This window comes from Cupressus sempervirens, chromosome 6 (genome assembly GCF_028749045.1).
Source record: "Cupressus sempervirens isolate cs-2001-9-10 chromosome 6, ASM2874904v1, whole genome shotgun sequence".
NCBI lineage: Eukaryota > Viridiplantae > Streptophyta > Pinopsida > Cupressales > Cupressaceae > Cupressus > Cupressus sempervirens.
Window position 1 is genome coordinate 64,873,195 of NC_143123.1, and position 24,613 is coordinate 64,897,807.

The 24,613-nt window shown below is 41.3% G+C and overlaps 1 protein-coding gene across 2 annotated transcripts in view; it reads right to left on the reverse strand.

Annotated features, from left to right (window-relative positions):
* The window catches only part of LOC149551146 (putative cytosolic oligopeptidase A), a 251,797-nt gene that overhangs the window by 39,346 nt on the left and 187,838 nt on the right, over positions 1 to 24,613 (reverse strand). Inside the window, exons 13-15 of one of the 2 annotated variants that reach the window (XM_089786726.1) lie at positions 18,442 to 18,601; positions 18,283 to 18,314; positions 1,523 to 1,588 (exon numbers count right to left, since the gene is read on the reverse strand). In XM_089786726.1, the coding sequence (XP_089642852.1) occupies positions 1,523 to 1,588; positions 18,283 to 18,314; positions 18,442 to 18,601 (258 nt within the window). The remainder of the gene's footprint in view (positions 1 to 1,522; positions 1,589 to 18,282; positions 18,315 to 18,441; positions 18,602 to 24,613) is intronic. The other variant, XR_016352686.1, reaches the window with a different exon arrangement.

Sequence of the window (24,613 nt, forward strand, 5' to 3'; positions counted from 1 at the left end):
AAGAAAATGGCATATAACAACAACTTGGATTGGCACAAAGTCTCATAACAGCCTATTGTTTTTACTGAAAGCAATCTTTTTTACATCTAAGCTCAAAGTCTTAGAGTGCATATACAAACTGGCAGAATCGTAGTGCCTTGCAAAAAGATGAAATTACAATGAGGCTCCACCCAATATTTATAGGTGAGGGGTTAAAAGAAAAGAGGGATAACCCCAAAAAACTTTGACCAATTTGCTAACTTTGACTTATTAAAACTGCAGGTCCTAATCTACAACTTATCTCCCAATTACATATAAATTGTCAATTACAAAATGCACGATGAAATTGAACTAAATGTCAAACAAGACATGACTCCTACTACAACATCCTTCATCATTTTTTTGCGACTACAGGATGCTTTGTAGTTGATGAGCTCAGGTATAGTGAAAGTATTAAGTCCTAGAGCGGGAACCTGCATCTTTTATTGTTCTACATCATAATATTATTGGGAAAGCATCTTTTCATGAAAAATTCAGGTTTGAAAGCATTTTATGCTCTCACTCATTCCATCACTTTTCCACCTATTTATATGACTCCATGTTGTCATGCCAACTTTGTGTTCTTTCCAAACCTTGATATCTACTTGCAAAATGAGGACCATAAGGAGTTTCTATTTTTTTCTTGAGCTCTACATGTGGAAGAAATGCAAGTATTTGGTATGAAAATAAGGTGCAAGTTCATATAGATGCAAGAGGGGTTATCTCTTACTTATAATTGGTATTTTTAATCCAATTACAAGTCGTTTTAGGAAGGTTTGTTTCTTACAATTGTTTTTTTTTTTACTACTCCAACTGCGAATAGGAAAGAGCCTTCATTTATACTTGGAAAACATTTATATTTGCACAAAGAGTGAAAAGGTGTCGAGTGAGAACCTACACCAAATAATCATCAAGTAAACTGGATTGCATGAAGAGGCAACAGAAAGGTCAGGAAGGCAATTTTTGAAGTAAAGGAGAGAATATCAGAAGCCGGTTTTAGTCTTTTTGACCAAAATGAGTTACTTTCGTTGACAAAATTGTTCTTGCATGAACTTACAACAAAAAACTTAGTTGCAAATTCAATTCAGCACTTATGGTTTCCACTTATTTGTTTCTCTGACTTTGAAGTTGATTTGTTCAGCACTTGGTCCATCTCAAGATCATGGTAGGAGTAGTTATAGAGCAGAGGTCAATCAACCCACAATTATTTTTGTCAAGAGGGAAGAGCACAATTAAATACCACAGACATCGATAAGAACTAGAAATGCTCAATCTCTTAGAAATTAGATGTATGTGAACACTATAAGTTGCAGAAAGGAACATTTTATTCCCGCTACATCCTTTCCTTGAAATGATTAATAAGAAGTTGAAGGTCCCAAATAAACAATTACATGAGTTTGTTCATCAATATAAACTATTGTCAATTATTATTGAAGAACATTATATGGACCATCATCTTGACAATCCTCAAGAAATTATGAACATGTGCAACTAAAGTTAGTACCTTTTCATTATCCAGGCCAGCCTCTTCAAATGCCGAGAATGCATCTGCAGATAACACCTCTGCCCACTGCAGAAAATTTGCCACAAACAAGCTAGTAAGAATAAATTGCAATTGCTGTATATAAGTACAACAACAAAAAATGTAGTAATATCTAAACTATCAAACAAATTTACTGAGTTTTTTTGATAAGATTTCATTTACACAGCATCTAAGATATTAAAATCAGACTAATGTCAATTCATATAACGGGTTACCAAATTGTTAATTGTTGACAATTGAATCTAATTAAATTTATGATCATAATAGCTCTGGCAAATATGATATATCGTATATGATGCAAGCAGAAAATATAAAAGTTCATTATATGCTTGTCAATATCTTGGAGATTCGTACGGTTCATTTGGATTTTTAGCTCTAGATCAATATACAATACAAGGATTTCCCATCCATCAATCCAAATCCACATATACACTATAGACACCTTTGACCTCCAATGCATCAAGGATGCCCGTAATTATCATTGACTATGCTACATAATATTATCTGTTACATTGGTTTTCTGGCAGAGACCCCATATCAACTATATAATAGATGTCCTACAATAAGTAGGCAATGTCTAAAAAGCAAACTAGAAGGTATCTTACCAAGTGGGATACACTTTTTTTTCCAATTGTCTTTATACTTTTTTATGTTTTAGTTGGCTATTTAGCAACCACTGAATAAGTAACCACCTATTGCTTTATTCATATGAAGAATATATATTCTCATTTATCTGTATCACTAAAACACAATTATTTGATTACGTATGTCGCCCTAGGTCTTTTCAATTATCACAATTTGGGCTTTATTCATGCAAGCAGTTGGTACATGCATATAACTGCTATTCATTAATGCATCAGACTTCAACAAAAGGAGATATCCAAAAAGATTTATCTATTGGATTATTCTATTGAAACTCAAGAGAGAACCCTCATAATCAATACAATCAATAGATGGCTAACAGAACATGATCATCTATTTGTTTTATTCATTGATATAAGTAATCACTGTGCAACAAAATAATGTTCAACTAAAATTGTGCCCCTATGTCTTTTAGGTTATCATGATTCAAGATTCATGCATTTTAATCAGTAGGCATATGCATCACTCATTAATGCAATAAAATTCAACGAAATGATACTTGGCCATCCATCATCACTGTATTTAATGGACAAAATGCTAATATTTGTTATGCAATATAATCCTTCTTCAACCTGCAATATATTTGGTGCACATGTGCTATTAGAAAACTAGGGTTAATGATGATAGTAGTCAAAACTCCTGTAGGCTTGTTTACACCCGAAACAGGAGCTTCCATTATTAAATATTTAAAACTAGTTCAGAGCTCATGAATAGTATTTTCAGTGATTTGTGCTCTCATGAACACGGACAATTTTTCATTGCAAAACAACACCTGAACTGTTGCAACGTTAATGATACATCCACACTCCACAAAAAGAGAACACAAACTTTTGTGGCAGACTACCCTAAAGTTTGTGATCAGGGGTCACAACCTTTGGTGGCAGACTACCCCAGCATGCCAATGAGACCTCATGGCTGCATCATGCTTTTCAATGCAAATAAAGTGTCAATTCACCTGTCCTTTAGAATAGCCATTGCACTCATAAACACATGTGCACAGTACATATATGTTTTAGATTTGGTCTTCACATTGATTTGTACCAAAAGAGTCGGATATGGATTTTTCCAGATCTATCTTTGGTACAGGGATCTGTAACAGAAACAGTCTGGTCTGGACATTATTGATGGTCTGATACCTTTGAGTCTGAAAAAGTTGAGTGAAACAATGATGTCTTCTCAATTATAACCATGCTCTATTGTAATTTTTGCCACATCTTTTCTAAAATTATATGAGAACTAATGAGGCTGGCATGAAATTGAAGATTGTATACAAAAACTTTTAATATTTAAAGAATCCAGTCAAGCCAACTGAAAAGGAGAATTAAATGTCCAGGCTAGTCGTCCAACAATAGTATGGTGTTGAGATACTTATATCTATGGTGCTGATAATTTTCTAGTAAAATTGACACATAATTTTACCTGTAGGTTGGGCTCGATGCAAATCATACCATTTCACAGGGGTTAAGCACTGGGTGTGCAAGAAAATAGGTACGAAACGAGCATCTTTATTTCATGCCTAATTTTCTTGTACAATAAGAGCACATTTTCTTAATAAAGGTCATCAATTCATGTAGACAATCTCTGCTATTCCAAGGTGTAGCTCTTGATGGATCCCATTCAAGGCAGCTTTGAAAAAAAGTTGTAGTAGTCATTGGCCCACATTTTACAACTGTCAATTGTGATCTCCTATAGGTTCATTCAAAATAGAGATTAACGAAAGGGTTGCTATCTATATCAGGACATTAAGATGCATCAGGAATTTATTTTTCTTGCAGGATATGGTGGAAAGAATATTGTGATCAAGCTAACTGAGCCAATTTTTTCAAATCAAATTGTCTGACCTTCAAGGATTCCTATCTACATAAACTAAATATTCGTAAATGACCATAAGATAATAAAATATTCCTTTAATACCTCCCTTAATGGTCATTCTATCAACTACACCAAATTGCCCCCAAACTTTTACAAACTTGTCCAAGCTCAAAGACTTTGTGAGGATGTCTACAGTCTGACCCTTAGTTGGAACATACTGCAACTATACTGATCCATCTTCTACAAGCTTGCCGATGAAATGACTGAGACGCTCAACATGTTTGGTCTGCTCATGGAAGTCAGGATTCTGGGCAAGTTTCAACATCCCTTGATTGTCTTCGTAAAAGGGTGAAGGAAGTACTTGAGACATTTGCATGTCAAAAAGCATCCCCTTCAAAGCCAAATTGCCTCACATGTTGCTTTTGTCAAAGAAAGAGCTATTGCCTGCTTTGTCTTATTTGTCAATGACTCCTCATGTATGTAGTTTATATAGTGACAATATCTTTTGACAAAAGGACTGACTGATGGAATGATTGTGTCATGAGGTGAGTGATGTAAATACATATTCCTATCAAAGTGTCGAATATGGTCCAAAGGACATGTGTAGGAGTCAATGGCTACAGGTTCCTTATCATTTGATTGGGCAGCTGAATGTTAGTGATAGCATGATTGCCACAGCTATAGAGCATTTTGATGTCAGTCATCAGATGTTGTCTACTTATGGTTGGAGCGTCGTTGTGACTGATGAACATGTTTTCCATGACGAGTTTCATGCTCTTTGAGAAGCTATCAAGATTATGAGACATAATCATTCACAATTGTTAGCATATCGGGATCTCCCACTCGAGAGTCTATACATGTTATGATACCTTGAGGGGAAGGAGGTTGACGAGCTCACCCATGAGCTTGAGGTGATTGTGGACTCTTTGAAGTGTACTCAGTTGTCTCTATAGGAGTCAAAGTGTCAGCTGGATGAGGTTACTATGGAGCTCAGCAGTGTACACTGTTCAGCAGCTGCAGATTCAATACAGACTTATACAGTGACAATTAGTGAAGACCATACATCCACAGGTTGTAGAGAGGATGTGGCTACATCTGTTTCTGATTTAGGTACAGTAGATTAAGTTGGGAATAGTATATTGATTGAGAGCTGCAGAGAGCCTCTTCTGTCAGGTTCTCCAGTAGTCAGCACATTGACAGATGAGTCCTTGTGAGGTAAAGGTGGATTTGTCAGTGAGTTGTATGTCAGTTCATGACACTACTCCCTCTTCTTCATGGAATATATTCAGAGTATCATCTGGTGGGTAGGTTGGTTTCCATATTGCGTTGTTTCCCTCTGGAAACAGTCTTATTATTTCATCCCATGCAGTAGATTTTGTACAACAATTTGTTGAGGCTCAAAGATGGAGGGACCTGTTGAGGGTTACAAGAGAGAAGGTTGATTCTGCCTTGTCTCATTTTGACTGCACACACATATATGTTGAGTGCCTACTTTGGAAAACCGAGTTGGAGAAGTGGCGATATGGGGTTGAGGTTGGTACTCATATTCGTGACTTGACATTCCTCTAAAGGGCTTTGGAGGCACTTTTGTGAAAATAGCTTCACTCGTTCCATGATAGAGTATCCTATTAGTAATTGTTGTCGGTAGATTTTATATTATGTAGCCGACATGTATCCGGCCGACGGACTCCTTCGGGAAGGTTCGGCGGATAGTATTTATACCCCCTTCGGGAAGCATTGTAATCATTAGTTCGGATTGAACATAATGTAATGTTTGGCATATACAAATATAATAAAGTTCTGTTGTTTCATATCTATTGTCTGTGCGTTGATTTCTTTACCCAGTACGGTAAACATTTGGCGCCATTGCCCAATGGACCTGGTACGCAAGCAGGCGAATGGAAATTAAATGCCGAATCAATTGAACAAGAATAAGGTTAAGCTGAAGGAAAAGGATGACATATGCATCGCGCAAGAAAATTTAATTTTGGCACAGCATACAGAGTGTCGAAGGAGATTTCAGAAGATTGCCGACAGAAACAAGAGCGCGGAAGGATTGTTGAAGGAGACTCAACAATGGCTTGATTTGGTGGAAGAAGCGAGGGAGGAGTTTTTGAACCTGCATACGCCACGGGAAGAGAATCCTGATGGAAGGAGATCGACTCGCACGGCTCGAAGTGCTGAGGGAGCACGAGCGTGGAGTGACCTCTTCGCCCGAGATATACTTCCGGAACGGACAGCTTCGGTTGACGAAACCTCTTCTTCACCAAATAGCGCGGAAGTTGAAAACAGCGCGAGTGTGCAGAACAGCGCGGGTGTCCAGAACAATGCAGGTGTTGGAATTAGCGCGGGTGTGCAGAACAGCGCGGGTGTCCAAAACAGCGCGAGTGTTGGAAATAGCGCGGGGGTGTAGAATAGCACGGGTGTTCAAAACAGCACGGGAGCTCAGAACAGCGCGGGTGCTCAAAACAGTGCGGGAGTGCAAAACAGCACAGGTATACAAAAAAACCCCCAACATATAGTGATAATGGCAGGTCCGAAGGAAAAGTTGCCTAAATTTGATGGTGATGAAGCAGCTGATCCCATTCGACATTGTAAAACATGTGAAACGATTTGGAGAGCGAATGACATAACAAATGCGAATGAATGGGTTCGACAGTTTCCAGCCACCCTACGGGGAGTTGCGATTGATTGGTTTACTGACACAGATCCACAAAAATTAAACACTTGGGATAACATTAAGGAGTTTTGTGTAGAATTTCAAATATTGCGTGATGATAATGAGATCATCAATGAGATATTCAATACCAAGCAGAAGAAGAATGAAACAGTACGGGTCTTCGCCAGGAGGTTGAAGGACTTAATCAGTAAAATGGAGAATAAGCCGACAGATGGGCTCCAGAAAAGATGGTTCATTGAAGGCCTTCACTCGAAGCTACGGAAAAAGATGAAGATCGTGCCACCATCGACATATACTGAAGCATACAATCAGGCATTGAACCTCGAAAATGAACAGAAAACAAAGAAGAAGACCAATTCATCTGATTCAGATGAAAATGAGCCTTTAGGAGAAGATAGCAACGACAATGAAGGCAACAGCAAGAAAGTTCGCTCTCTTCAGAAGGACATGCTTCGGATGATGAAAGAGTTCAAAAACATGAACAAGGAGACTAAGGGTAATGACCTATGGTGTACGGAGTGTAAGAAAGAAGGCCATACGAAGGGATCCTGCCCAAAAGATCAATTTTGTGAGATTTGCCAGATTATTGGACACTCGGTAAAGGAATGCCCTTTCAATTTGAAAACAAGAACACCACAGCAAGTGTTCCTGACACAGAAGGCATCCCCGTCAGGAGGGAACTGGAACACCACTACGGAAGGTGCCACATCAGGAGGATATAGAAACAATCAGCGCGGTCAAAACAACAATAATGACGGGAGGAGTCGAATCCAGTACGATGCCAATGGCCGGCCGATAGTTCAATGCCGCGCATGCAATCTGTGGGGTCACTTCACCCGAGAGTGTACAACGGCAAACACACCGAAGTTGTTATGCAAATGGTGTGGACCTGGTGATCATGAAGATGCTACGTGTTCGAAGTTGGGAGTAAACTTGATCATCGTCGAGATGGACGAAGAAGAGGTTTTGGCCATCACGCGGCAGCAAGCGAAAGTGTACCCCAACCTGGCGGAAGAAAAGAAGAGACTGGAGGAAGCTCGAGCAGAGATCCAAAGAGCAACGCAGGTAGAAACGACACACTTGAAGGATAGGCCAAGTACCTCCGTACGGAACTGCGCAGAACAGAACATTGTACGGCAAATATTGCAAGCCGAGATACCCGTCAGGATAAATGATCTGTTGCTCACTATGCCTCAGCTCCGATCGGCACTCACAAACATCGTTCCTGCTGCTAAACTACCAAGAGAACATGGAAGGGAGCAGGAAAGTGGAGCAAGTATAGCAGACAAAAAGGAGAACGAAAGTGGCACAAGTGCAGAAGATCCGATGTTGTTAGCCCTCTCATCCGGACGCCATCCGACAATCCTCGAAATGGGAATTCTCAGGACTGTATTGACAGAAACGATTGTGGACGGAGGGTCCGGTGTCAATGTGTTGCTTGAAGACACCTGGAAAAGGTTGGGACAACCGACATTATGACCATCTACATTCCAACTGTTAACGGCCGATCAACATGGAATCAAGCCATTGGGAGTCCTGACAGCACAACCAGTGACGATTGGAACACAACCATTCTTGTTGGATTTCGTCGTGATCCCACTGAAGCGGAGAGGATATGATGCCATTCTGGGCTAGGGGTGGTTGATACAAGCCAAGGCAAAACACGATTGGAAGAAAAATACTTTATCACTTGAAAGCAAAGGCCGAAAGTATGTCATCGATCTACACACTCAGATGGTTGGAGACGAAGCTCTATCGTCGGATTCCAAAGGAGAAGAGGATGAAAGGAGGCAGAGTATGGAACTCGATCAGGAGGGAGTCTTACGATTGGAAGGAGATGACGATCTGAATTCAGTAAACGGTCTTTACCACTGGCAGATAGAGGATTATGAGCTATTTCCGAGCTGTAATATGTTGAGGGTCGATGAAGGTAAGAAAGAAGAAGGAAATGAATGTCCGAAGGTACACAGAGAAGCCGAAAAAAGAAATAAATGTCCGAAGCAACCCAGACAAGCCGAAGAAGGAAAGGCGGGTATGACTGAAGCTGAAGGAAAGAACATACAGTACGAACCCAAAAGGAGGAAAGATTCCACTGTATGACCGCATAGGAAGAAAGTATTATGTCGAACCACAGATATAGCAGAAAGGTGCCGACAGCAAGGAAGACACACGATACAACCTACATAGGAAACAAAGAGGAAGGGTTCAATAAAAGTTGCAGTAGGACAGAGTGCAGGTGTTATTGACGGTCAAAAGGGGCAGCTAACGGAGTCCATGGTACCAAGCTTCGAGAACAAACTAGGCGATAGGGAAAACCAGATGGAGAGATCATGTATCCTAAATAAACTTGATGAGCGACGATTGCATGATAGACACTTGAAACTGAACAGGTTTCAACTTGGACAGTGGGTGTTGAAGTATGACAGTCGGAATGAGATCAAACTCGGGAAGTTTAGCATCAAATGGGTAGGACCATACAAGATACAGGAAGTTGGTGATAATGGAGCGATGAAGTTATTGACACTAGACCAAAAGGAAGTGGTTGATGCAGTGAATCGGTCGAAGTTGAATGTCTACCATGGAAGAAGTAACGCACCCCCATGGACGAACAACTGAGATAAGACTGTAAGTACTGTATATATGTAAATATTGTACATAATTGTTCCAAAAGTGAGATTTACAAAATAAAAAAGAAAGGAAAAAAAAAAAAGTAATGAAAAAGCTACCGTACGGATTTTGGAAACCAATCACCGCACGGATTTAAAAGTGATGAAAAAGCTGCCATACGGATTTTGGAAACCAAGCACCATACAGATTTCCAAGTAAGCAGTTTGAGTCAGGGTCACCGTACGGCTTTTCTAGCCCAAGCCACCGTATGGATTTTAAAGCCAGCTAACATACGGCTTCTTAAATGACCATCATCGTACGGATTCTGAGAGCCAGTCACCGTACGGATTTTGGAGGTTAAGTTAACGTACGACTTTGTTAAAAAGCTTGCAGTAAGGATTTCCTCATGTATATGTTGTTTGCTGTACGGAATTTGGGAGTCTCAGTGCGGATTTTTTAAAATAGCCATCGTACAGATTTTCCAACATGGTCACCATACGAATTTTCTAAAGCAACCAATGTACGAATTTCTATGGTAAAATCATCGTACAGATTTCAAGATTGTAACACAGGAAACAAGTCTGAGTATGGCATACAGATTTTGAGAGTTCTCTTCAACATACGGATTTTGGCGAGTTCTCTTCAGCGTACGGAGATGAAGGAGAAATTCATATAGTTGGTCATACGGATTTTGAAGAAGACATTGAATCCCAATTTGGCATACGGCTTCCATTCTCAGCACTCGACATACGCCTTGGTGTACAGATTTTTCAGTGTAGCATTAGCATATTTTGGTGTAAAGTTTTTTGAAGGGATCTGTCATACGGATTTTGCATATTGTGGTGCAGGGTTTTTGCATAATGTGGCGTATGGATTCTACAGGTTTGGGCATACAGCTTCTGCATGTTATTGCATTCAGATTTTGAATGGCATTCTAGGTTATTGCATAATGTTTACCGTACTGGTAAAGAAATCAATGCATACAGACAATGGAACAGAATAGCGGAATTATATTCGCATACATTATGCTTCATAAGATGAATAATAATAGAAGAAGCTTTACAATGATCCCAGATGGGATACAAATACTATTCGCCGAACCTTCCCGAAGGAGTCCGTCGGCCACAAACATTATGTCTGCTACAAACTATTTACGCGTTGGCTACAGCGTACAGAAACACCGACGAAAAGCACCCCATCGACTACAAAAACACCGATGACAATCCAGTTGCCTGACAAAAAAGAAAAGTCGTCTCTTGACGACTAACAAAATATCTGAAACAAATTAACAAACAAAATACATTAACGGACTAATTACAACAAGATAAATCTGCTTTTGACACATCACTGTCACCTTCATCCCGTGCCTATAGCCTCTACTAACACAACACTGCCTCCTCAATGAAGCTGACCTTGATAGCCACCTGTGCTGCTTTCTCTGTTTTCAATTCCTCGGTACCTTGAGCCAAGTGTCATTGCACTACCTCCAATTGGATGATTAGCTCCTCTCGAGCTCTCTACGCATCCACCAAGATAGCCTCCCGACCAACACCTACTCCCAGTGCCTTTGGTACATAGAAAGTCCATGCCTGCAGCAACTTCAAATCTTCTCAACTGGTCAGACTCCCACGACTGATATCCACAACGACTGGGGGTCCAGGGGGCAACACCCCTGGCGGGGTCGAGGGGCAGTGCCCCCGCGGGGTCGCTCGCTGCCAAGACCAAATTAGCACTCTAGAACCCACACAAAACTGCATGGAACACACTGTTTCTGCCATTTTCTGCCGATTCTACACTCTTTCTGGCAACCACTGATGCTTCCCCTTCCCTTTGGCATCATCTACTACTCATTCCGAACAACTTGAATCTGTCATCAATTTTTTTTTAAATAAGAAAACCCCTCACACCCATCTTCTACACAAACTCGAATAATCTCTCCTTCGCAAATGAGAAACAAAACTCCAACAATCTTTTGTTGAAGATGGCATGGAATAGTAACAACGGCAGTATATTGTTTTTCACCTACGGCAATTAGATTGAAATCTGCAGCCTCCAGATAACGCTGCGGGAACAGGTCCTCCAGCAAATGCAATGAAGAGGAATCGAAACCTGCGGAAGATGTAGAATTTTTGGCTTGACAACCCCGCGGAACACCTCCGGTGGACAGGTGCCCACAGAGCACCGCCCGTGGACAGATGCCCGCGGAGCACCTCCCGCGGACAGATGCCCGCAGAGCACCTCCCGCGAACATATACCCGCAGAGCACCTCCCGGGGACAGGTGCCCGCAAAGCACCTCCCACAGACAGGTGCCCGTGGACAGAAGCCGCGGAGCACCTCCCGCGGACTTTTTTTTTCAATTTTTTTTTTTTTTTTTCAAATTCGTTTTTTCAATTTTTTTGTTGTTTTTTTTTGACAAAAATAAAATTAAAAAAACAGCACCTCAATTTTGCCTCCACGCGTCACCATTCTTCAACGACGACGACAAGGGAATCATTCGATCATTCTGTGACGGTGACAGCGACGGCATCTTCCTGGCACGGTAGGATCCGTTGACTGCGTGAGGTACCTCTTGCCCATCCAACGTCCCCAACTTTACCACTCGATTGTCGCCGACCTCCCAAATCTGATATGGTCCAACCCATCTTGCCTTAAACCTTTCCTGTTTGCTTTCATTCCGATCGTCATACTTGAGTACCAACTGCCCCGGCTAAAACCTATTGAGTTTGTCATGCCACGCCTTATGCCTGTTCTGTGTCACCTTCGTCGCCCACTGTGCCTGTGGTCGTCGCGCATCTAGCTTATTTCCTTGTCGTCGGTACCCTTCAAGTAATTTTATGGTACGATGCATTTTTTTCCTTCCTGTGCGGTCTGTTCACTGTGTACCAAATGGTGGGATCTTTCTTTTTTCTGGATTTGTATTGTATGTCCTTCCCTTCTTTAGCCATAACCTCCTTTGCGTCATCTGCTTCTCTGTATTCCTTCGAACACTCATTTTCCTCTTTTTCCTCACCTTTGTCGACCCTTAGCATATTACAACTCGAAAAGAGTTCGTAGTCTTCTATTTACCAGTGGTAAAGGCCATTCACCGAGTCTAGGTTGTCGTCATTCGATCCTCCTAGTGTCAATACTCCTTCATCCGGTTCCATTCTCCTCTTTCCTTCGTCATCATTTCCTTCGTTGTCAGTGTCGCCTTCACCTTCTGAGCCCGACGATGCTGCCTCCTCACCTACCATTTGTGTGTGCAGGTCAATTATGAATCTTTTGCCTCCGCGCTCCATTGATAGGGTATTTTGTTTCCAATCATGTTTTACTTTTGCTTGCACCAACCAATCCCGTCCCAGAATAGCATCATATCCTTTTCTTTTCAATGGAATGACCACAAAATCCAATAAAAATGGTTGCGTACCAATGGTTACCAGTTGCACCCTCAAAGTTCCTAACGGTTTGATCCCGTGCTGGTCTGCCGTGAGCAATTGGAATGTAGGTGGCCACAGCATTGGCTTTCCCAACTTCTTCCAAGTATCCTCCGGCAACACATTCACGCCAGACCCTCCATCAACAATTGTGTCTGTCAGAACATTTCCCAAAATCTCCATCTCGACAACCGCCGGATGCTGTCCGGATGTGAGTGCCAGCAACATTGGGTCTGTTGTCGTCACTTCCCTACTGTCCCTTCTTGTGTCCTCCGTTGCTTTCGAAAACGGTGTATGATTCAAAATGGCCGTCTGTAACTGGGGTATTGTGAGGAGGTCACTTATCTTGACCGATATCTCCGTTTGTAAGATCTATAGTACAATGTTTTGTTCTGCGAAGTTCTTTGCCAAGGTGCCGGTGATGTCCTTCAACTGAGATGTCCCTGCTGACGATGCCTTTCCAATTTCCGCCTGTGCTTACCCCAAGTTTCTTTTTTCCTCCGCTGGCAGTTTTGCTTGCCTCCACGTGATTGCCAGAACCTCCTCTTCATCCGTCCCGACAGTGATCAAGTTTACTCCAGACTTTCGGCACTTTGCATCTTCATGGTCGCCAGGTCCGCACCATCTGCATAATAATTTTGGTGTGTTTGCTGTTGTATAGTCCTGCGCAAAATGACCCCACAAATTACATGCTCGGCATTGAACAATCGGCCATCCGTTTGCATCATACTAGGTTCGACTTCGGCTCCTATTATTATTGTTATTGTTCGCATTGTTGTTATTTTGCCCTTTGTTATTATTCCTGTACCCTCCAGATGTGACACCTGCGCTATTCGTATTTCCGCTACTGCCCGACGGGGAAGCCTCCTCTGTAAAAAGCACCTGTGGAGATCCTCTTGTCTTCATGTTAAAGGGGCACTCTTTTGTCAAATGGCATATGATCTAACAAATGTCACAAAATTGGTTCTTTGGACACGATCTTTTAGTATTACCGTCGGTCTTACACTCCGTGCACCACAGCTCACTGCCTTTTGGCTCCTTCTGCATGTTTTTAAACTCCATAATGCGGATCATGTCCTTCTGTAAAGCGCGGACCTTCTTGCTACTGCCTTCATCGTCGCTGCTATCTTCTCCGGCAGACTCGTCGTCATCAGAATTAGATGAGCTAGTGTTCTTCTTCTTTGTTTTCTACTCACTTTCGAGGTCCAATGCTCTGTTATAAGCTTCCATGTATGATGACGGTGGCACAATTTTCATTTTCCTCCGCAACTTCGAGCGTAGGCCTTCCACGAACCATCTTTTCTGAAGTCCGTCTACTGGCTTACTTTCCATTTTATTTATCAAATCTTTTAATTTCCTGGCGTAAACGCGGATGGTTTCGTTCTTCCCCTACTTAGTATTGAAGATCTCTACTACAATTTCATTATCATCCCGCAACAGTTTAAATTCTGCCAGAAACTCCTTTTTAATGTTATCCCAACTTTTTAACTTTTGTCGATCTATATCAGTAAACCAATCAATTGCTATGCCCTGTAGGGTGGCCGAAAATTGCCTCATCCAGTCGTCTTCATCAGTTATCCCATTTGCCTTCCAGATCGTTTCACATGTTTTGCAATGTCGAATGGGATTGGCCGTACCATCGCCATTGAACTTCGGTAGTTTCTCTTTCGATCCCGCCATCATGATTGGTTTCTATAAGCAGGCGTTGCTCGGTCCTGCAACATTGCCGCTCTTCACTCCCACACCATGGCTTTGCACTCCCACACCGGCGATATGCACTCCCACACTGGCGAACTGGTCTCCCTCACCCGCGGTCTGCACTCCCACACCGGCGGTCTGCTCTCCCACACCGGCGGACTGCACTACCACACCGACGGACTGCACTCCCACACCGGCGGTCTGCTTTCCCACACCGACGGATTGCTCTCCCACACCGGCGGACTCAACAACTGCGAACCTTGGTGAAGAAAAAGGATCTTCTGAATTTGTCTCCCGTGGAAGTGTATCCCGGACGAAGAGATCACTCCACGCTCGTGCTCCCTCGGCACTCCGAGCCATGCGAGTCGATGCTCTTCCATCTGAATTCTCTTCCCTCGACGAACACAAATTCAAGAACTCCTCCCGTGCTTCTTCCACCAACTCCACCCGTTGTCGAGTCTCCTCCAACAATTCCTCTGCGCTTCTGTTTCCATTGGCAATCTTCTGGAATCTCCGTCGGCGTTCAGCTTGCTGTGCCAGAATTAAATTCTCTTGCGCAGTACGGATTCCATCTTTTCCCTTGACCTTATTCCAATCCTTGTTAAGCTGATTTGGCATTAATTTTCATTCCTCCCACCTTCCAGGTTCATAAGGCAACGGCGCCAAATGTTTACCGTACTGGTAAAGAAATCAACACATACAGACAATGGAACAGAATAGCAGAATTATATTCGCATACATTATGTTTCATAAGATGAATAATAATAGAAGCTTTACAATGATTCCAGACAAGATATAAATACTATCCGCCGAACCTTCCAGAAAGAGTCCGTCGGCCACAAACATTATGTCCACTACAAACCATTTATCCGTCGGCTACAAAGTACAAAAACACCAACGACAATCACCCTGTCGACTACAGAAACACTGACAACAATCCAGTCGGCTGACACATAAGGAATTGGCGTAACATGGCAGAGGATGGTGGGAGGTTTTCTTTAATAAAAAAAATTAAAAACGTCGACAAATCAAGCATGCTTAGAATGAGTAACGGAGGATACCAAAGGAAAGCGGAAGCATTAGCGATTGCCAAAAGGAGTGTAGAATCGGCAGAAAATGACAGAAATAGTGTATTCCATGCAGTTTGTGTAAGTTTCGAAGTGCTAATTTGGTCTTGGTGCTGCCCCTCGACCCCACCGAGGGCATTGCCCCCTGGACCCCCAGTCGTTGCAGATATCAATCGTGGGAGTCTGACAAATTGAGAAGACTTGGAGTTGCTGCAGGCATGGAGTGTCTTTGTACCAGAGGCACTGAGAGTAGGTGTTGGCCATGAGGCTGTCTTGGTGGATGCGTAGAGAGCTCGGGAGGAGCTGATCATTCAGTCGGAGGCAGTGCAGTGACACTTGGCTCAGGGTACCGAGGAGTTGGAAGCAAAGAAAGCAGCACAGGTGGCTATCAAGGTTAGCTTGAGGAGTCAGTATTGTGTTAGCAAAGGCTATAGATGCAACGGAAAGAATGACAAAGTAATATTGTTGTATTAGTTGTTTGAGTTTTGTTTTGTAGTCGTCAGGGGACGACTTTTCTTTTTGGGGGGGATGATGTCGTCGGTAGATTTTATATTACGTAGCCGACATGTTGTATCGGGCCGACGGACTCCTTCGGAAAGGTTCAGCGGATAGTATTTATACCCCCTTCAAGAAGCATTGTAATCATCAGTTCGGATTGAGCATAATGTAATGTTTGGCATATACGAATATAATAAAGTTTTGCTGCTTCATATCTATTCTCTGTGCGTTGATTTCTTTACCCGGCACGATAAATAGTAATATACTATATAGAGAGGCTTGGAAGAGAATCTACCCAATCCGTTGTTCGAGATCAAAGATTGGAGCCATCATTTGATTCTCGAGTTGCCAGTAATGAGCCACTGACAGCGATTGGAGCAATTTATCGCAAGTTTACCGTTGCGAGTGCTCATCATTTCTCCTTTGATGCACACTTGGAAGACTTGTTGGTTCATCGGTGTGGATCAACTCCAAGATCATACCATCCATTGTGGGATGGGCTTGCACCATCTTTTGCAGATGGGATCACCTACAAGTGAGATCACTCGCAGTATTGACAGATCTAGAACAACTCAGCAGAGGATGGAGATGGCGGTTGTATCACAGGCACCTATGGTTGTTACTATCTTTGTAGTGCAACTGGAGTTTCAATTATAGTGGAACTCAGGTGTTGATAGAGTTGGCGCTTCACTTGGGTTGAGTTCCATTGAGTTGTCTTCTCCATCAGTGCCTATAGCTAGTTCCAGATGATTATGTTATTGATGTCAGCTATTTGGGTTTTGATTATACAAAAATCAGTTATGCACATCTTGGATATTACACAGTCTTCACCCTTGAGATCCGAGTGGACTATGATGGGTTTTTTCTCCAAGGGTGCTTGGTGAAAAGCAATTTTAGAGAAGGCAGACTATAATGTCCCCATTTTTGAGTTGCATCAAATTGATTGATTTAGCCTATCATTGGGTCCTTGTAGGATGATACTCGTGTTTAGGACCTTGTTGTGGAGTTATTTGGCTTTCCATTGGCCAAATGGAAATTTTGGATCTGTTTTGAGAGGCTTGTTCTTTATAGTGAGTCAACAGATGATTCCAAAGAGCTTAGATGATTTAAAGGAGTTATACGATGCTTTCAAATGTTACTTCTGATTTTTGGTTTGGGATACAAGATTCTTGGAGGGAGTGTCTATTTTTAGTAAGTCACCTGATTAGGACCCTTCATCACCTTTTATCATTGGGATCACTCTTGTGCCATCCAATTTTCAATTCCAATGTTGTAAGGCCATTTTCAAAAGTTGGGTGTGCTATTGGTTATAATTTAATTATATTGACTAAAGTTGCTATTTTAATTGAAATCGTTTAATGGGCTCCTTAGAGTTATAGCTTGTCAAAATCAGGATGAAAAGTTTTAAATCATGGGCGCATGACACAAGAACCTTGTGTGTCAAGATACCAACATATCATAGAAGGGTTAATTTTGGAGTAATGGGTGAGTTTAATTAATAAAGTGGCTTTATTATAAGTAAAATTTAATTATAACATGAAGTTGCTCTATGAGAAATGAAGCCTTTTAAGCGAAAAGTGTAAACAGGAAGCCACTAGCCATTTGGTCTGAAGGAGAAACCATTTGAATTGAAATATTATAACAGCAAGCTCTTGGAGTTGAATATTCATTCTATTTTATTTGTTATTTTGTGAGTTTGAAAACAATCAAGGATTTAAGGAGTTGTTGCTAAAAGAATTGTAATCTTATCAGTTCTTGTACTTTGAGTTGGTTATCTCATGCCAATGAATTGTGCCCTACTTTCTACTGCAAATTGATCTAGGGTTTGAGAGTAGTATAATTGGTGCCAAGAACTGTTATTCATTGCTGTTAATTGACAAGAGAAAGAACTGTTATAACAGAGGATTTTAACTATATTATTACACACAATGCTTGAGTGTCCTTAATTGCCTATTAGAGTGGTGGCAAGCAAGATTACAGTAGCAGCATTGAGTATTTCCTTGGCAGCGATTGAACATAAAGGATCTACACATGTTGACATAGAAAGTCAAGTGCATGCAAGATGTCAAGGACTGTGACGTACTATACTGACACATCTAAGGTTAGTGAGACAACACCCTGGCTTGAGAAAACAATCATTCAAAAGAAAATTCCAGAACATCAGAGTTGGCTAAACCTAGCCGACTGCATATTTTGAGTAGATATTGTTCATAGGATTCTAAAGCTATAAATGAAAGAAACTTAAACTATAGAGTAATTTAGATGGCTGAAAAAATAACAAATGCATGCTAAAGGCTACCGACCTTGTAGCTATAGTAACCAGCTGCATATGCACCTGTTTGATATACAAGATGGTAATTAGAAATGAACATATCAGAAACAATAAAAAATTTGAAACAGACATTATAAATAATAAATAAATCTTTTGGAAGACAAATTAGTAGGGAAGAAACTTGACCAACCAGCAAAGATATGACTGAAACTGCAGAGAAACCTATCTTCTGGCAGAAGTTGAAGAACCTGTGTCCGCTGACCTACTCTACGATCAACATCAAAAATTGTCTCTGAACCACCAGGCACATATTTTGAATGTAGTTCCAGATCAATACTTGCAAAATGAATCTACATTTCAGAATATTTAGTTCAGATGAAAGTCAATCAACAGGAATCCCACCAAGCATAAAATGCTTTAGGATGCTCGAAATTTTCAAATGAAACAAAAGTATGTCTAGACGTTTGAAGCTCCTATGATTATATCATTTTTAATGATAAAGCAAAATTTGCATGAAAATCTTCCATCATATCAAAATTTAAATATACGAGAATTCAAGAAGTCGGTTTCTAAAGTTAGCTAGCATTGATCTGACCACTGGCTAGAATTGCACACTGACAATGGAATGTGAAACTTGCCACATCTTCTCATTAGTAACCTTGATTCTCAATCATACCATGCATAATATTTGGGCTTATGTATGGCAACTAAACAGTGCTTCTCTGATTTATAGAGATAGTGCAATGGGGCATTGTAAAAAAAATTCAAAAATGGCAAAAGAATTCCAGAATTCCAAATTTAGGCAATAGCTATGAAGATTATATTTAAATATTAGCAATTGAATTTTTCAAATAAAATTGAGTTGAGAGAAAGCAAATATAACTCAACAAACTAAAAGAAGACAAATTTGATATTCTGAATATGAGCCCATCCAAAGTGTATGTGAACTGAAGCCATTTGGTGCATTATTGTATAGTCTCACAAACAAGTTCAAGACATTGTTTCAACAAAAAACTATGCTGCCAGTTTGCTGGCATCTGCCCCCTGATAGGTCTATTTTACGCCAAATTCATAGTTCAGATCAAAATGGCTTTATCTAGTGTAAGATGTTTTTATGATTCACCCCAAGCAAAGCTGGAGCAAGCCTAAAAGAAACACCGGACCATGTATAAACTGTAATGAAGCTGTCTACTTTCTCGTGTCATTTTTTTGTTTTGTTTTGCTTTTCTAGTAATCTCACACTTCTTGTGTTGTTATAATTTTCTCCCATACAATTTTGTTTTGAGATGAACTCTCTCCTTTTTTATTCTTCTTGGTTTTCTTTCATCCTTTTATGGTTGTATATGCTTGAAATATTGAATAAAGAAGGTTTTCAATTATTTTTTCATTTCATTTATTTCACCTATTGTTTTAAAAAACACTTTTGACAGAAATTACAAAGACAACTAGTTCTGCCTCCATAGATCAACCCCACTCCAAAATAGACCTGTATTCTACTCTTTGGAAGTATGTTGATATAATAAAGCCAAACATTGGTGGTGGGTGGTACATTAAGATTTAAGTTTGTGGTATCAAATATTCAAACTCATAGTAGGGTGAAGGCCCATTTGTGTGGCATTCTTGGACCATGCATACAAGCTTGCCATGTAAAAAATAGTGTACCTATGTCATCAAGAAGAACATAAGAAATTATTTTAACGTCCACAAATGACAACAACTATTGGAATAAGACGAGAGTATAACAATTTACAATATAAATTACATGAGAACCCTAGAAAGGTCCCCCAAAGAGGAAGAAAAAAAAAGAAATGTAAAAAAGAACAAGGTGCCAGCCACTTAAATGGTCAAGAAACTAGTACATTGACCAAAAGGGAAACAAGGACTCTGAATATGAAATCCTAAGCAAAATTGGAGATCATCATGTATCATTCTCAGGTATAGAAATAGTGACACCATTGATGCCATTATCAATAACTATGAATGTCAGATTCAATACTGTGTATCAAGCTATGCTACCCCGAGTTTCTAGGACAAGGGGGCAGGGAAACAGGTTCTGAGAAGTTTTTTTATTCACTTGAAGTAGGGGATGGCTATATGGAAATTTGAAATTTCAAAAAGAATTCACGAATTGTATAACATTGTAACATTCATCATAGAAACATAATAACATAAAAACATTTATTAAAAGGATACAGCATTAAACGAATCAAATGAGAGTTCAAGTTTGAATATCACACATTCATAGATATAATTCATTGAAACAACCAAAGGCTTCCAAATAGTAGCAACAACTAAGTATCAACCTGTCAAAGTCTCAATTTATTAACAACTTCACATTCTATTTTCTACTAACATACTCGGTTATATCTCTATTTAGGAAAAGAAAATAATGGAACTAAACAATTGCTCTACAAACTCAATCATAAACAATATTGATCACTAGGGCCAGAAAATCAAACCCTGTAGATATCAATATACATGGGCTAGTATATATGCAACCTGGCAAATTGCAAAACCAACAATGAAATACCCACTCACGCAACAGCGAACTAGGTCAATAGAGAAGAAATAAATTTTCAGGAGACAATGAAATAATGGAATTCCTTAGGTTGAGTTAGTAGAGGCAAATAACAACATAAATGCATACTTTAAAAATATTTAAACATTTTAGGATTGCACTGACGTCCACACACGATTAAAATATTTTCAAATTATGTTTTTCCAACTACTACAGGAGGCTACAGCTGACAGTTCAAGGGACGGATGGAGACACTTTTAGCTGTTCCTAGTCATACTGGAGATGGTCAACGGTTTTGAAAAATTATAATGACCATGTCTGACTTTCCTGGATGGTTTCCAATTGTTTTGCATGACCAAGGATTGCTCTGAAATGTTTTCAGCTGCCTCAAGTCCCCTAACAGGTTTCCATTTCCGATACTTGGGCATTTAGTGTGGAAATGTGTTTTCGAGTATCATTGGTATCAAGTAGTGTTAAAGTTCAAGAGGATCAAGTAAGTTATCCCCCTACCCTAGGATGCATCTAATATCCAAGGCCAAAGTAGTCCCTTTTAAGTTTTTAATGAAAAATATCACAATGTGCACTTGCACCTATAGCGATGGGGGTGGCCCAAGAGAAGTAGATATATGCCAACAAGTTGAATCTATTGTTGAAGACATACAAGAGCATGATACTAACAAGAAACCCGTTGAGGTAAAAGTTGAGAGAAATGTCACATCACAAGTCTATCCATGTTTGAGAAAGTAGCACTATCTACAAATTGTTTTGAGATGTTAGTCTTTGCTCAAAGCAAGTGATCCCATACACTAATGAGCAACACGATAGTGAAGATAAGATAAGATAATGTTCAACAAACGCCCAACAAAAGGGTCTAATGGATTGTCAAATAAAGCGCAACAACCCAATATACATTAGGAAAACCAACGTTATCTAGAAGAAAGATAGAGCAAAGAGCAAAGAACCAAAGAACCAAAGCAAAAAAAGCAAGCGAAAGCCATCAAACTGATTAAACTATTTGACTACTTGCTCCAATCGACCAGAAAAAAGCCCACAATTGATAGATAGGTCGTAGGATAGGAGATCACGTCTCTGAGAGCCCTTGGAGGAGTTGGAACCAGAAGAAGACAATTGTTGACTAGAGGATCTGCGTGGTCTCACAACCCTAGAAGATCCCAATGGGGGATCCAATGCCCACTTAGTGCCTTGTACGGGGGAAACCACTGTAAAGAATGAGGTGATGAGTTGATCGGAATGCAATCTCAAGGAGAGAAGGTGTTGTTGGGTGTGGTCCTGAGCCCTCGTGTCTTCTAAAGATGGAGTGAAAGACACCTCTAATCTCTATACGTAAAGAAGGTTGGGAGAGACTAAGCCCCTCTGAATAAGTAACAAAATCTCTGTTTACTGCATAGATTAATTAAGAAATGCACATTGATAATGAACACGAACAGCAACAACAGTACTCCTTTATTCACATATGCCAACAGATTACACACAGAACATAAGATTACATAGGATGATTTACAATGACCCAAGAGGGTGTATAAATACTTTTCGCCGAACCTTCCAAAAGGGGTACATCGGCTACAAACAATCCTAATCTACCCGTCGGCTACCAAATACAAAATTTTCGATAGCATAACCCAGTCGGCTACATAATACAAAATCTACCGACGACGTCATCCCCCCTAAAAAGAAAAGTCGTCTCCTGACGACTAACAAAATAGGAGACAACCCACATACAACAAAAGAAAAATACTAGAGAGAAGGTGGTGCCCCTGAAGAATGCTATTGCTGATGCAACTCATAGACCTGCTCCGTCTGGATGCTCAAATCCTTTTGTATCCATGAATTAACATCGACGGCCTCCTTCAGGAGAAGCGTTGCATCCATAGCCTATGTCCTAGCTAACTGCAACTCCTGTTCTTTTGCATCCTTATCCCGCACAGCCGCTTCCTTATCCCTCAACAAAGCTGCCCTCTCAGCCACCCATGCTGCCTGCTGACTGGCCAAATCTGCCGCGAACTTCTCTCTAGCCTTCCTCTCAATTGCTAGAGATCTATCGATTGCAATCCTGTCCGCTGCCCTGTCCACCTCCGTGCGTCTATTAACATAATAAACCTCCTTATATAGTCCCACAATCTCATGCGCCAGCTTCTCCAGCGGAGTGTTGCACGACCCCAACTCTGGCTCACTGGCCCAATCTGCCAACATCTTCAGCGTCTCAACTGCTGGCCAACCTCTCTCCTCAAAACATGAACGGAACCGCTAGAGACAAATCCCCCTAATGTAGACTCGAACCAAATGCCACTCCCTCTGCCGAATCATAGGCTGCAATGCCACATCGTGTCCCTTCTTTAGCGCAACCTTCATAGCCTTGAGGTAGTCCCTGCACCTGTCCTCATCCAACCCATAATCCTCCTTTGCAAAACCCTCCATCATCCACTCGACATCACTATTCTCTTCCTCATCTGCGGGGACCATGCCCACATCTGGTGCGGCCTCCTCTGCTCTCGGCACAACCTTGGCCTGTGGCATCCCCACCTCCTGAGGCTTTGGTACTATAGCTGATACTCCTAGGTGCCCGGGGGACTGGATGGACGGACCAACCTCGGCAGGGATGAGTCAGAACTGCTGTGTCAAGAAAGCACTGGCTCTATCCATCACCTTCGGCTGCTCTGACTATGCGGGCTCCATACTCTCCTCCTGCTATGCTGGCCGGGCTGACTAGACTGTCTGTACTGGCTCGGCGGCTGCTAACAGGGAGGACGAAACGGTGACGACTGCATTACAATCAATCACATCCAAGCGAACCTGGGGCTCAGGCTTCGATGCTGGCAACTCTACCCTCTGTGATACTGGCTCCACTAGTGCAATTGGAACAACATCTGCTACGGCCGTGGAGAAAGTAACACTTGGAGTGGTCGTCAGTGCAACAACATCTGTCGTCGGTGGGACACCCTCTGCCACTACCCGTGGGACATTTGCTACCACTGGCGGGGTCATCACGACCGGTGCAAGACGCTGACCAAAAGGAGGAATGTGTGAGGTGGAAGCGGACAAGTGCGCCGAAGTTGACAATTGTGGCAGGGTGAAAAATGTGGGCTCACTATCTGCTGGTTCGCTACCAACCTTCGCAGAAGTACTCTCTTCCTCATACTCTGCCCCGTTGCTCTTCGAAGTCTCCTCCCATCCACTGTCAGTGTCCCCTTGAGCCACCTGCAATCCCCGAAATACCTTCTTCTGTCTCGCTGCTATCCCACCCGTGTCCAAATGTCTCTAATAAAATATCGGAGGCTCTCCTTGTGCCAACTTTCCCCAAGGTGGTGCCTCAAAATCATCCATCGGGATCTGATTAACGCGAGTGACCTAGGTTTGTTCCCCGACAATGGCGCCAAATGTTTACCACATAGATTAATTAAGAAATGCACACTGATAATGAACACGAACAGCAAAAACAGTACTCCTCACATATACCAACAGATTACACACAAAGCATAAGATTAGATAGGATGATTTACAATGACCCAAGAGGGTGTATAAATACTTTCCGTCGAACCTTCCAGAAGGGGTCCGTCAGCTACAAACAATCCTAATCTCCCCGTCAGCTACCAAATACAAAATTTTCGACGGCATAACCCAGTCGGCTACCAAATACAAAATTTCAGACGACATAACCCAGTCAGCTACAAAATACAAAATCTACTGACGACAATCTCCCTCTGATCTCAAAACAAAGAGGTAGCAGAAAATGAAGTGTCTCTGTGTTAGCCTCCCCCAACTCACATAGCTAGTAGATCTTATCCCCCCAGTGAAATGTTAGTTGGTCTGGACACGTAGCCGATGA